At 28.4% G+C, this 13440-nt stretch overlaps 4 protein-coding genes across 4 annotated transcripts; 2 read left to right on the plus strand and 2 right to left on the minus strand.

Annotated features, from left to right (window-relative positions):
- Positions 1-435: 435 nt before the first annotated feature.
- PGO_141330 (methionyl-tRNA formyltransferase) lies at positions 436-2475 on the plus strand (the record flags this gene model as incomplete). The annotated part of the gene is made up of 1 exon (XM_028690127.1): positions 436-2475. The coding sequence occupies one exon, from the start codon at positions 436-438 to the stop codon at positions 2473-2475; it is 2040 nt and encodes a 679-aa protein (XP_028545928.1).
- An 848-nt stretch (positions 2476-3323) lies between these two features.
- PGO_141340 (peptidyl-prolyl cis-trans isomerase) lies at positions 3324-4385 on the plus strand (the record flags this gene model as incomplete). Its single annotated transcript, XM_028690128.1, has 3 exons — positions 3324-3583; positions 3828-4101; positions 4263-4385. The coding sequence occupies 3 exons, from the start codon at positions 3324-3326 to the stop codon at positions 4383-4385; spliced, it is 657 nt and encodes a 218-aa protein (XP_028545929.1).
- Positions 4386-4817: 432 nt separating this feature from the next.
- On the minus strand, positions 4818-7295 carry PGO_141350 (DEAD box helicase; the record flags this gene model as incomplete). Its single annotated transcript, XM_028690129.1, has 1 exon — positions 4818-7295. One exon carries the CDS (start codon positions 7293-7295, stop codon positions 4818-4820), a length of 2478 nt encoding a protein of 825 aa, XP_028545930.1.
- A 1013-nt stretch (positions 7296-8308) lies between these two features.
- PGO_141360 (hypothetical protein, conserved) lies at positions 8309-13068 on the minus strand (the record flags this gene model as incomplete). Its single annotated transcript, XM_028690130.1, has 2 exons — positions 8309-11727; positions 11985-13068. The coding sequence occupies 2 exons, from the start codon at positions 13066-13068 to the stop codon at positions 8309-8311; spliced, it is 4503 nt and encodes a 1500-aa protein (XP_028545931.1).
- Positions 13069-13440: the final 372 nt, after the last annotated feature.

Below are 13440 nucleotides of genomic sequence, written 5' to 3' on the forward strand. Positions count from 1 at the left end.
TAAGGAACTTTTTTTCTACTAAATGATAAACATGACAAAAAATGAACATATAAAAGTTCATTTATTCCTTTTGCTGCTTTTATAATACCACTCTCCCGTTAAATATATAAATTTATAATTCGTTTTCTTACACAACATAAATGGAAAGTGTACTACATTATGACAGAGTGAAAAAAAAAAAAAAAAATAAATAATAAATAAATAAAAAATATGTTATCACCTGTCTGCTGATGGATATCATTCACCGAAATCACTTTGTTATTATTATTTAAGAAAAAAAAAAAAATATGAGGAAAAAGCAACTTAGCCCACGCCCTTATCATTACGCAAACACCCCCACTCCCCCTCAAGCAACTTTTAAAGTAAAAGAAGAAGAAGAAAAAAAAAAAAAAAAAATGCATAGACTTACACAACAAAAAATGAGTATCCCTTAATATGAATGTAACGAGCTCTCATGTTGTGCGAATAATTTTCATTATATTTCTAAAAACATACATTTGCAAATTGTGCTATATTAACAAATCCTATGTTAGTGATAAAAGACAACCTACTCAAAATTTTAACAAAATCAGACATCAAATTTATATAAAAAGTGTAAAAAAAAGTGCAACAAAAAGGAGAAATAACGACAAATTAAATCTCACAAAATTAAATGCCACCAATGCTCTTTCACCCAATTGGGGGAAGCGCGAAACGGTAACAGAGACAAATATAAATTCAGAAGAGTTCCTTGAGTCATTATGTAACTCATCTTGTAACTTATGCAAGCAGGATGGTACATTATTGTTGTACACACGATGTAGACACTACAATGATGGGGATTACCCCTTTGCAAAAAAAAGAGTTATCGATACTGCAAATGCATTAATTGGGTCAAGATATTTCGTGAGCAAATATCTATTCTTTAAAAATGGAAATGTAGAATATCATAACCACAGTAAGTGGAATCACAAAAAGCACTCCAAATCGCATGTATCGTCAAACATTATCATACACAACTTGCTTAAATATGAAGCTATAAAACTGCATTTGCATAACGTCTACGAAGAAATAATTCGTACAATAGAAAATACATTAATGAATAAAATATTTTATGTAGACAATAGGGAAGAGTTTCACAAGAGAAAAAACATTATTATGAATATGCTTTACGAAATTTATGCATTAAAAAATGGGGAAAATAACAAAAGGAATAATAATCTCCAAATGGGGAAAAGAAATATTCGCATTCTATTCATCGGGAGTAACGAATTCAGTTTATTGTGCTTTAAAATAATATTATTAATCATAAAATATGTGAGAAATGATGTAATATTAGATCATGTTATTACAAAAAGTCCTAGAAAAAAGGGAAGAAATTTACTTGTAAAAAAATCTCCTGTTGAAGAAGAAGCTGAGAAATATGAAATGAATATATTTTATTACGACAAGATAAAAAATAATATACATTTGTTGAAAAAGAAAATATTTGATTTATGTATTTCTATATCATTTGGGGAATTATTTAATAGCAGCTTTTTTAAAAATATTCATTCCAATATTTATACCTTACATCCAAGTTTACTACCATTTTACAGAGGCGCATCTCCTATTCAAAGAAGTTTACTAAATAATGAATCCATATTTGGATATTCCATATTTTTAACCACATTGCGTATTGATGCAGGTAAAGTTTTAATGAAAAGACAGTTTGCATTTGATCAAAATTTCAATTTTAATGATATAATTACCATATTATTTACATTCGGTACATTACACTTGATGAGGAATATTTCCTTCCTCTCCAATTATAAATTAACGAACAATGAAACAGAAGCACTTAATGGAAAGACCCACCCTTCTTCCACGTGGTCTACGCAAAACAATTATGATCACTTAAACTTTCATCATATGGAACATGAAAAAGAAAATGTCTCTTTACTTAGGAACAAAATTCATGATTTCATGCAACACACAAATGCACAACAGGATCTTATGAATTATTCTTGGCAAAAAAACCACCACATGTATTATATGCCATATAAAAATAATACATATGCACAGAAAATAAAAAATGAAGAAAAATATGTCTGTTTTTTTTGCTCTACCGCCCTGCAAATTCATAATAAAGTGAGGGGATTTATAAACTGGCCGAAAGTAGAATGCACCTTTTTCCTTTTTCAGAATGGCCATCTTAAGGTGATGGAAGTGAAATTAATTAAAACGTCTTACTCTTCGATAAGCAATAGAACTAACGATTGTAGCAGTAACACAAATTACTCTCATCATGTATTTAAACATTTAGGAGCTGTACAGATGCACAAGTGCTTTGATGCCACCCCACGCAAATTTGCAATTTTTGATAAAAAATCCATAAATGTTCAATGCAAGGATAATAGCCTACTAAAAATTTATACATTACAGCGGAAAAACAAAAAAATTATGGATTCCTCATCTTTTTTTAACAGCATCAACCGCGTCGATCTACTATACTAGTCCATTATATGAGCGCGTTTTTTTCGTGCTAACATGTATGAACATTTCAAGATTTTCCTTTCCTTTCCTTTCCTTCCTTCCTTTCTTTTTTTTTTTTTTTTTTTTTTTTTTTTTTTTTTTTTTTTTTTTTGGGGCTTTTAAATTTTGGGGGTCCCCAAAATTTTGAAGTCCTCCAAATTTTTGCAATGTTTAAAATTTCCCAAATGTTCACCCATTCCATTTTTTTTTTTTTTTTTTTTATATTTTCTTTTTTTTTTTTTTTCTTCTTTTTTTTTTTTTTTTTTTTTTTTTTTTTTTTTTTTTTTTTTTGCATTTTTTCGAGCGCTTGAAATTTTGGAGGTCCCCAAAATTTTGAAGTCCTCCAAATTCTTGCAATGTTTAAAATTTCCGAAATGTTCACACATTCGACGATTTCAAAATTTATGAAATGCTTTCATCCTTGTGTAATCATTTGGCCTAAGCCATTTTTCCATATTCTTAAGGATAGCACATTAGTTATGCAAGTTTTTTCGTTTGTTTCTCAATTTCTCAAAATAATTAACACTCCACACGTATGTATATGTACGTATGTATCTATTCATGTATATATATAAATCTATGTATGCTCACTATTTTTTACTGCTAGCACTCCTACATTCGAAACTGCGATAAATGCCTATTTGTTCATTTCATTGCTATACATTTGTTTACGCACTTAACAAAAAAATTTATACTCATCTATCTAATATAGCTTAAAAAAAGTAACACTTTTAATACTTAACAAAATGAAAAAGAGCCCTAAATATGTACTTCACGGAATTACGAAAAATACACGCCTAATTTGGTTAACTTCTGTGTATCGGATAAAAATGAGAACTTTTTTTATTATGTATACATTTTTTAAATCGTGTAACAGGAGAAAATTCGCGTTCCTATATTGTCATTTCAGGGGGAAAAATTTTAATTCCCTTTATTTAAAAAATTTTTTTTTTATTTCATTTAATTTATATTTTGCAAAAAAATATTTATTTTCAAAAAAAAACCTAATTTCTTATTTGGAAGAAAAGGGAGCAGATGCCTATTTGGAAAAAAAATACAAACCTGATAAGCCCTACGTTAAAACAGACAGGTGTAGAAAAAACGAAAGGAAGAAAAAAAAAACAAATGGAACACACAACTTGCATAACTTGGATAAGTTCATGAATACACAACTGAGCATTGCTAAAATGGCTAGCTATGCGAAATGATATATGCTGTGTTATCTGGTGCATGCACACACATTCTCACACATGCGCTTAAAATAAAAAAAAATAAAAAAATCTAACGCATATATACATTCACGCCTAAATGATAACCCTATTTTTTTGATCAAGTGGAATATTGTACAAAGATATCATAGAAGGCGAAGGTGACACTGTAGAAGAGGGAGACACGGTATATATTCACTACCAAGGAAAAACGACAAATGATTTTCGCATAATTCATTCAACTTTCAATAGCATAATTCCACCTAAAATAAAAGCTGGGGAATACGATCAAAAGCACATAAAGGCTATATATGAGATTGTCATTGGGATGAAAAAACACACAAGAAGACAGTGCATCATTCCTCCACATTTGGCATATCCCAATCATTTTCCAAGCCAGGTATTTCAGGCACAATCGTTTTAAAAAAAAAGAAAAAGAAAAAGAAAACTTATTTGTCTTCATTACAGCAACCCTGAACCCTTCAACTATCAACAAGCAGAATGTTTCTATCTCGCTTCTTATTTTTCTTTCTTTTTTTTTTTCTTTTTTAAACCCATCAGCCGCTCATTTACGAAATTGACGTAGTAAAAGTTTTAAAAAAAGGTTCTGATGACAAGTCATTTTTCGAAACAGTTGAAGAAACAATAAAACAGATAAGGGGTGCCATATCTTCATTCTTCTAATTCAATTTTCACCAACATTCCAAAATGTTTTATTTTCCCACTTTTCTTGCCAACTCACTACTCTTTTTTTTTTAAGTTCCATTTGGGAATTTTGTGTAAAAAGTAGAATTCATATTCGTACCGTCCTAAATAGGTGTACATCTTTACTGTTTCTTCGTTATTACAATTTATTCCTCTTTTTTTTTTTTTTTCTTTTTTTTTCAAACCTTATTTAAGTTCTAATTTGAATAGTTCACATTGATTAATGTGTAAATTAATGAATGGTATCATTTTCCACTTAAGCAGTTTTACATAACATAAAAAAAAACAAGAGAAAAAAAAAGTGAAACACATGAAGATGAAGAAAGAGTTACAAACAAAAAAAGAAAAATAAAATAAAATAATTATATTACTTCTTATTCACTTCACATGTGCTACTTATCACATAATTCCTTATTTCAATTCATCTAATATGCATGATGTGATGTAATTTAAATTGTCTTTTCCCTGATCTGTGATGGCAGATACCTCACTGGGCGAATTCTTCGTTTCTTGCTTATTTTTTTCATTTTGCACCATTTTATTATTATCCACATAATCAGAGGATGGTTTTTCCCCCTGTGTGGTAATATCGTCCTTTATTTGCAATTTGGTAAAACAGACCCGTATGTTCGTCAACCAATTTCTTACAATATGGACATTCCTTTCATCTTCCAACATGATGGAATAACCAATGTTATTCCTTCTTCCAACTCTACCACTTAAGTGAATATATTCATTTACATTTTTCGGTTTATTGCACAATAAAACGAGATCTAAATTATTTATATGAAACCCCCGAATACTATCAAAGGAGCTTATAATAATGGGGTATTTATTTATGTATTTTTTCTGTTGCTCTTCCTCATTTTTCAAAGAAATTTCTTCTAAATTTTTTATATCTGCATAGCTTTTGCACATTTCATCCAAATGTTTGTTATTTCCTGTGAGGGAGATTTGTAACTTTTCATGTAGTAACACAGAAAAAACATTTTTTTCAGTAAGATATTTTTTCATATCTAGTAAGGAGTACCCATTTTTAACTAGCGTTAGAACTTTTTTATTTTTAAAATGTTCTATGATCTTATATGCTTCTTCCATTTTATTCCTATACAGCTGATCGTTTACTACAATGTATAAGTGGTGTATATTGTTTGGAACTTTTACTTTTATTACATATTTTTGCAATGTATTATCTTCATCATTCGGGGAAAATAAATTGAACCTTTCATCCTCGCTCTCAGTATCATTGATATCGGCATTGTCCTTTTCGTTTTCTTCATGCGAAGTGATAGCATTTTTTTTCCCTCCACAAGGTCTCATTTTTGCTTGGTTTACATTACTCTCCAACACTTCATCACTCAAGGGCCTCCAAGTAGGACTCATAGGATTGCTGTATTCAGCATTCATTCCTTCATTTGAACTAGCATTATTCTCCCTTAGTATATATATTTTTTTTTTTGCATTATTTCTATTCATATATAAAAGTTTGAATATTTTTCTGTGCAATTCCCTATTTAGGGTACTTGAGCAGCCGATAAAAATTAAGTTTTTTTTATTCATATACATAATCGTTTCTAGAATAAAATATGCCGTTTTTTTCTTCATATTATTTTTTGTTCCCTTTGATTTGCGTGTTTTCATCGTAGGAAACATCCTATCAATTTCGTCAAAAAATACATACTTTATACTTTGCAAAAATGCTTTCAGCTCCCCCTTTCCTAAGCTTAATAGATAATTTTTAAAACACATTGGTGTCCCTACAAAGAAAAGGGCATCCTTGAATTTTCTTGTTTCCTTGGATATGTCAATTTCATTTTTGATCTTCATTTCGTGTGAATCATTATTATAGCTAATAGTAGTACCACTACCACTTTTTACATGTTCAGGTAAAGAAGATATTTCTTCCCTTATCCTTAAGTGTCGCTCATTCCCCTTCTCACCATTTCCCTTTTCTACAACTTTATTTGATAAATTGGAATCCGAAACGGGAGTGGACTGTTTTTTCTCATCTGCCTTATCAATAAAGAGATGAATTATTCCTTCATTTTTGTCACCAACAAAAGACAGAATATTATGCGAAATTTGCACACACAATTCTTTAGAGGGAGACAATATAAGAATTTTCTCCTGCTTTTTTAATAACGTGTTTTTAGCCCTGTCTTCTAATAATAAATCTGTGTCCTCTCTAATATCACGTATTTGTGCATATTTTTCACTAAAAGGGGTATACTTGAGTTTATGCCTATGCACCTTTTTTCTCGCTTTATTTAAAAGTAATATTTTATTATAACTATTTATGTTCTCATTCTTGTTCAAATATTTCTCCCTTTGGATGTCTTCATCGAAAACAAATTCACAATTATAATAAAACTTTAAAATAAAGTAAAATAAACAAATGGTTGTTTTTCCGCTAGCAGTTTTGGCGTGTAGTAGGATGTTATTATTCCGTTCTAGTATATAAATGAAATTTTTTTGTAGATCACTTAGATATTCTATTTCCTTTACTCTGCTATTACTTTTTATTTTATTTCTTATATAAGTTATTCTATTTTCATTTAGGTTTTCATCTTTTTCGATTAGAACAATATTCTTCTTCTTTTTATTATTATTCTTCCACTCATCTCTATATTTTTTTTTTAAGTAAGTTAAGTTATTCTCATTTTTATTTTCATTTTTCAGCACAAATTTGGTTTCTACAGGTAGTGCTAACTTTCTAATGAAGTTTAAATTAGAGTGTTGCTTCCTCGCAATAATACATTTTTTTCCGAATAAAATAATTAAATAAACCAAAAAATATGTGCATCTCCCAGATGGACGCTTTTCAATCCTGTTCAAATTCAATATAAAACCGTTTAACAATAAAAATAATGCAATTATGTAATTTTCCATAAAAATTTATATTTTGCCAGCTATCAAATTATAGTTGCATAGAATGCGTAATTATACATGTATTTTCATTTTGCTCTTCGCACATGGCTCATTTGCTAAAACAGCTAAAATGTAAAACGTAAAATGAATGCATTTTTAGTTACCCCCAAATTCGTGCAATTGTCAAGCGTTTCTTGAAAACTGCATTTCTACAAGTAAAAATTTATAAAAACCCACGTATATCACGAAAGTAAATATATTGGTGCCTACTTCCTAGCATCGTTTTTATACACGCATACGGTACCCACCAGTGCATATAATTGTATTACATACATAAGCTTATGCTAACTTTTTGAAAAAAGTAAGATATGGAAAAGCATATTTGCGAAACTTGTGTGGGGATCATGAATGGGGTATCAAATAATACCAGCCCTCCCCCCCCCCCATCATATTTGCAAAGATATTTATAATATATTATATGTATAAGCACGCAAGTGTACAGTATACACATGTGTTAATAATATAACAACTGATCACAAAAAATTTCGCAAATGTAGTAATAATTAATCAGTATATACAATTTTGAAAAAGTTAAAAAAATTAGGCAAAATTTTGATAAAAATGAAAAAAAAAAAAAAAATAAAGTCACATGGTTCCAAACGATGTGAGAACATCCTTTCTATATTAGTATCATAACATAAGATTCTGTATATTTCGTGTTCTCTTTTTTTTTTTTTTTTTTTCAACTAAAGTGGATGCTTACATATATTTTTAGGCATTCATCTTTTTACACAAATTTAATTCATTTGCTTCCTTTTTACATGGACTATATAACACATATTTAAAATTGAAGATGACACATCTCCTAACTGTACAACACGTTATGGATATTGTAAACTAGTGTTTTTCCTTTGGTACAAATAAGTTTATTACCATATGTATATAGTAATTTATGATGATTCATAATTGCTCATTGAAGAACCTATCATTAATGATGACATCCTTTTTTTTTTTTTTTTTTTACGATTTTCCTGTTATGTGTCCATTATAATCTGCTTCGCATACTGCTTCAGAGTATGTAATCTGTTTTTATCCTCAGAAATAATTTCTTCGCTCATATTTATTTGATTATTTATTTTTTCCAAGTAAGTTCTGGAAGAACTTAAAAGCTTACTGCGGAACTTCCACTGTAACTCTATTTTACGTAAATCCAACTGTAGACCATATATCCTTTCCTTTAAATGATCACATTCTGTTATCAACGTTTTAGATATATCGTTATTACCTCTTAGCTGATCTTTAAATACTTCAAAATACAATAATATGTTATTAGTTTCCTTCTCTGCAAACTCTTTTATTTCTTCATTTAAATATTTCCATTGTTCGTTGCTCAAATGTGTTAAGGTGAAAGTGGAGTAATCTTCGCCTTTTTTACTAGCTATTTTTTTTTTTTTTTTTTTTTCCTTTTTTTTTTTTATTAAAATTAAATAGCTAACCAAAATGGGTGCCAAAAGGGAATATATAAAAATTAAACGTATTAATATTAAATGAGGCAAAACAAGAAATAAAAAGTAAAAAACGTTGCACTTTAAATAAACATCAATATGAACTAAACCCAACAGAGTTAAAATGGAGTATATGAATTGCTGACTCGTTGTCAAGTCGTTAAAACCGTCTACACCATAAAAAAAATAATGAAACATGAAAAAATTAACGAAAACAAAAAGAAAAAGAAAACTACACTTTAATATCTGCTTTTTGTTAATATATAAAGTTTCGTATAATTTTTCCTTTTTAATATAATTAGACGAAAAAATAAAAATATTTATTATGATTAAAAAAAGAAAAAAGTAAAAAATATTTACAAATTTGCGGAAAAAAGAAAACAATTTTATGTATATATTAAAATAAATTCCCAAATTATCAGTAGAATATTCTATCTTGTTAATATATATACACACAGTAAGCCATAACGCAACTAAGGTAAAAGATGATAACAGAATCATTAAATTTAAAACGTCTGATTCGAATAAATATATCAAGTAAACTTTTAATTTGAGCAACGTACCAATTTTGTATTTCTTGTCATTTTTATAATCCCCCCGTATATTAAAATTATTTGGGTCTAGACCGTAGTTATATCCACAACCTTGCATGTTAAACGCTGGATAATTCCCATAAATTCCATAATTCGTGAGACCCGCACCAGAGTAATTTCCGTATCCTCCATAATTCATGGCACCCATATATTCGTCAATATTGTTGTAATCCAAGAATGGGTAACTTCCATAGTTGTAATTATTTGGATTATTTGTATTCCCCATATTTTCAATTGGCCACGCACTTAACTGTCCATTCTGCAAACCACATTCCGCAACATTCTTATTATTCCCCATTAGGAGTGAAATACACGCATTGTAAAAGTAGGTAAAATTTTTGAACATGTACAAATACATTATTACAAAGGAACACAACAATATGGTTATGAATAGGATATTAATTACTACACCTTTGAAATGGAAAATATTAAAGGAATTAAAAAATAAATGGTCAAAATATATATTTTTTGATATATGTCCACTAGAATTGAACACAAAATGTAAAGTCACTAGAACGTTGTGATAATCATTTTTATCAAATAATATATAAGATATTTCAATTTTTTTAATTGCATCATTAATAAGTAATGCTACATCGTTAATCCCATTTTGTAATATCTGTGCTTCGTTGCGTAAGTTTATATAGCAATTTCTCTGCTTATAATCACATATAAGACTATTATTTGACGAATGAATTCTTTCCCTTGATACAATATTTATTTGTACTTGTTCTTGTTTCATGCTAAATATATCATTCCATTGGAAGGTACTACTGTAATTTTTTGAAGCATTTCCAAGGGCGTTTGAATTGTTGCCCAAAAGTGAAATAAAACAACTCTTTAACCACTGAACTAAATCGGTCTTATTCTCTATTTTTTGGAAGTTAATGTTCTCCTTTTTAATGTTTACATTTATGATTTTTTTTAAATGGTGGAATTTCATATTCTCAATTAAAGCATTGTTTGAAAAATAGCCTATACTCTCTATTTGATATTTTAGCAACTCTTCGCTTTCTCTTCCTTTTTTGTAATCATTAATAAGAAATAGCATAATGAACATTAAGAATGATATGTATACAGAAAGAGAAAATATTATTCCATCATTTCTTTTTTTATTCATATTATATTCTTTCGAAATGAATCTTTTTTCCCTACTAGAGAAAGGCATTATGTTGCTACTTTTTAAGTTAACAAATAGATCAAGAATTTTTTCTATATTAAAAAGAGCATTTTTTTTTCTATTACCCATTTTTTTATCTTGTCTCTCTGTATCATTCTTTTCTTGATCATTATGTAACTCCTTCGTTATATTCATTATGTCATTATAGTTTAATTCCTTATTTTTGTCATATTTATTTGGGTCAATTTCATATTCATTTGATTCATCTAACGAATATATACTGCTATTATCAATGCTTAACATTTCTTCATCACATTCTTTCACATTATCAATTAGATCATCATCAAATGAACCATATGTATCTTCGACATTATGACTTTCTTTTTGAACCATTTCGTCTTCTGCACCTGAATATGAAGTTATTTCGATTATGCTGTTGTCATTTTTAGCCCTTTCATTTGAGTACTCCTTTTCGAATGCTTTTTCTCCATCATTGTTTTTAGTATTGATATCATAAGCTTCCAATTTTCCTCTTTTACTATTTTTACTTTGCTCATCCCCCTGGTGCATATTACCACGCTTTAGTGATCTATCGCCATACTGATATATAAATAAGTCATATATTTTTTTATCTCTTTTGATGAATGACTTAATAGATAGGAAAAATAAGAAAGCAAAACTTATAGTAACAATAAAAAAATGAGTAGGGATGGAATAAAAATAAGACAATATATTTTCTTCATTTAGGATGGAAGATATATTAACTCCTTGGAAATTCGCAAATATGATACATACGTTGAAAATAAATGTATAGATAATGCTGGAGCCAATATTTTCATCAATATGAAAAAGTGTATAACTGAAGACAGAAAATATTCCTAAGCACCCAAATATTATGGACAAAATTATCAAAAAGGGAAATAAAAAATCTCTTTTTATATTATTTTCCACAATATTATATTTTTTTATCAACAGACCATTCCGTTTTATGCAAACGAAGCAGCATACGGAAAAGGTTATTATGGTATTATATACAAAAATATTTTTAATTAATTCCATACGTGAGAAGAATATGGTCATACTGTGTAAAAATTCCGTTATTTGTTCTGGACTGCTTAGGTGATGTGTTGTATCCACTTTGAATTTCCCATTCTCATAATTTGCACTAATTTTTGGAAGCAAGGTTTGGTGTAGGAGATAAATACACAGGGTTACCAGGTTCGATCCGAAGCTGACTGAGGGAGAAAAAAAATTGAGAAATGTAATCAAATTGGGTAAGTTAATCAAATTAGGAAAAACAATCAAATTGAGTAAATAAGAAAAAGGGCAGGAATAAAAAAAAATGAGTCAATTCAATATTTCCGGTCATTGTGTGTTGGGAGATATGTGAACATGATTAGCAACTTCCACATGTACATATACACATAAGACTTCTCAAGTGAAATTATCTTCTTTTCCTAGGAGTGGAATACAAAAATGTCTTTCGAATTACCAGTAAGGAGAAAGGGGGTGCTGTATGATTTTACGTAGAGTTTGAATCCAACCAAGGCAATTTTCCGAACATAGATAGTAATATATATGATAAATGTTATGATAAATACAGACAGGGCAATGAGGAAATAAATATCAAATCGGTTATATGAAGCGGATTGTGTTACAACCTCCTTGTACGTTTTGGTATTTGGTAAAAAGGAAAATTTTAAAACGTTATATGAAAGTACATTAAGGAGTGGGTTAAATAATAAAAAATCTATCGCAACAGATGCTATATTATAATTTGTTAATATAAGAGCTGGGATAAAATAAGGATAATCAGTAACATATGAAGAACCCTGAGAAAGACCTTCTTGTATTTTATTAAAGTCCTTTTCACATATTATTTGATATAATCCTCCAATTTTTTTATAGGATTTTTCACGAGAATATGAATAATTCCACTTTTTGTTAAAAAAAGAAGAATTAATATTTCTAGTATCTTCAAAATTTTCTAAAAACGAACTGTCAGGATATATTTCAAATATTTTCCTATAATTATAAATATTTTCTAACATAGAATTATCCTTTTTGTATAATCTCATAGTTACTCTCCAACATTTTCCAATTATAATGTTACTATTTAAGAAATTCTCTTGGGATATTTTCTCAGTGAATGCATTTTTTAGCCACGAGGAGAGATCAAATTTGGTATGTAAATTTTTAAATAATATATAGTCTTTTTTTCTTGGTTTATATGAAAAATCATTGTTAATTTTCTTTATATGTTCACTTATAGATTTATAAAAATGTTCAGAATATGTTTTTGACTCACTTACATTGTTATATATATAATTCTCCAAATTTTTTATTTTTACCAAATCGTTTGATGCATAAAGAACGATGAAAAATAAAATAATTAAAATGATGTCTATATTTATTTTTATTAATCTTTTCCCATCTTCTATCTTTTCTGATAATAGCAGTAATTCGGAAGACTTTTTATCTTTTTCTTCTTCTGTATATTTAAAAAGAGTATTAGAGTATACTTTTAAAAATTTTAAGTTTCCCTCATTGCATATTTTTTCCTTGTTCATTACCATTGTGGAATTTCGGGAACATTTGTTTATTGGTCTATTAGTCGGTTATCTTATCAGTCGGTTCGCTTATCGTCTTATTAACGTATCATTTTTTATCCCATTTTAGGATCATTATGGAGAGTTTATATGTGCCAAAAAATATGTTCTAGAAGATGATCATGTCGATAAAAATTGGAACATCACTATGACGCTAACTAAAAAAGGTGATCTTATTTTTAAGTTTAAAAAAAAAAAAAAAAAGAAAATCACGAACTTTACAGGATGACAAAAAATTTTATATAATATAAGTACTGTATATTCACAAGGTATGGTATTTTTCCTTAAAAATGATTAAAGTAATTGGGGATTTGTCCATGGGTATAATTTGTGTGTACT

The sequence above is a fragment of the Plasmodium gonderi genome, assembly GCF_002157705.1.
Source record: "Plasmodium gonderi DNA, contig: Chr14, whole genome shotgun sequence".
Classification (NCBI taxonomy): Eukaryota; Apicomplexa; class Aconoidasida; order Haemosporida; family Plasmodiidae; genus Plasmodium; species Plasmodium gonderi.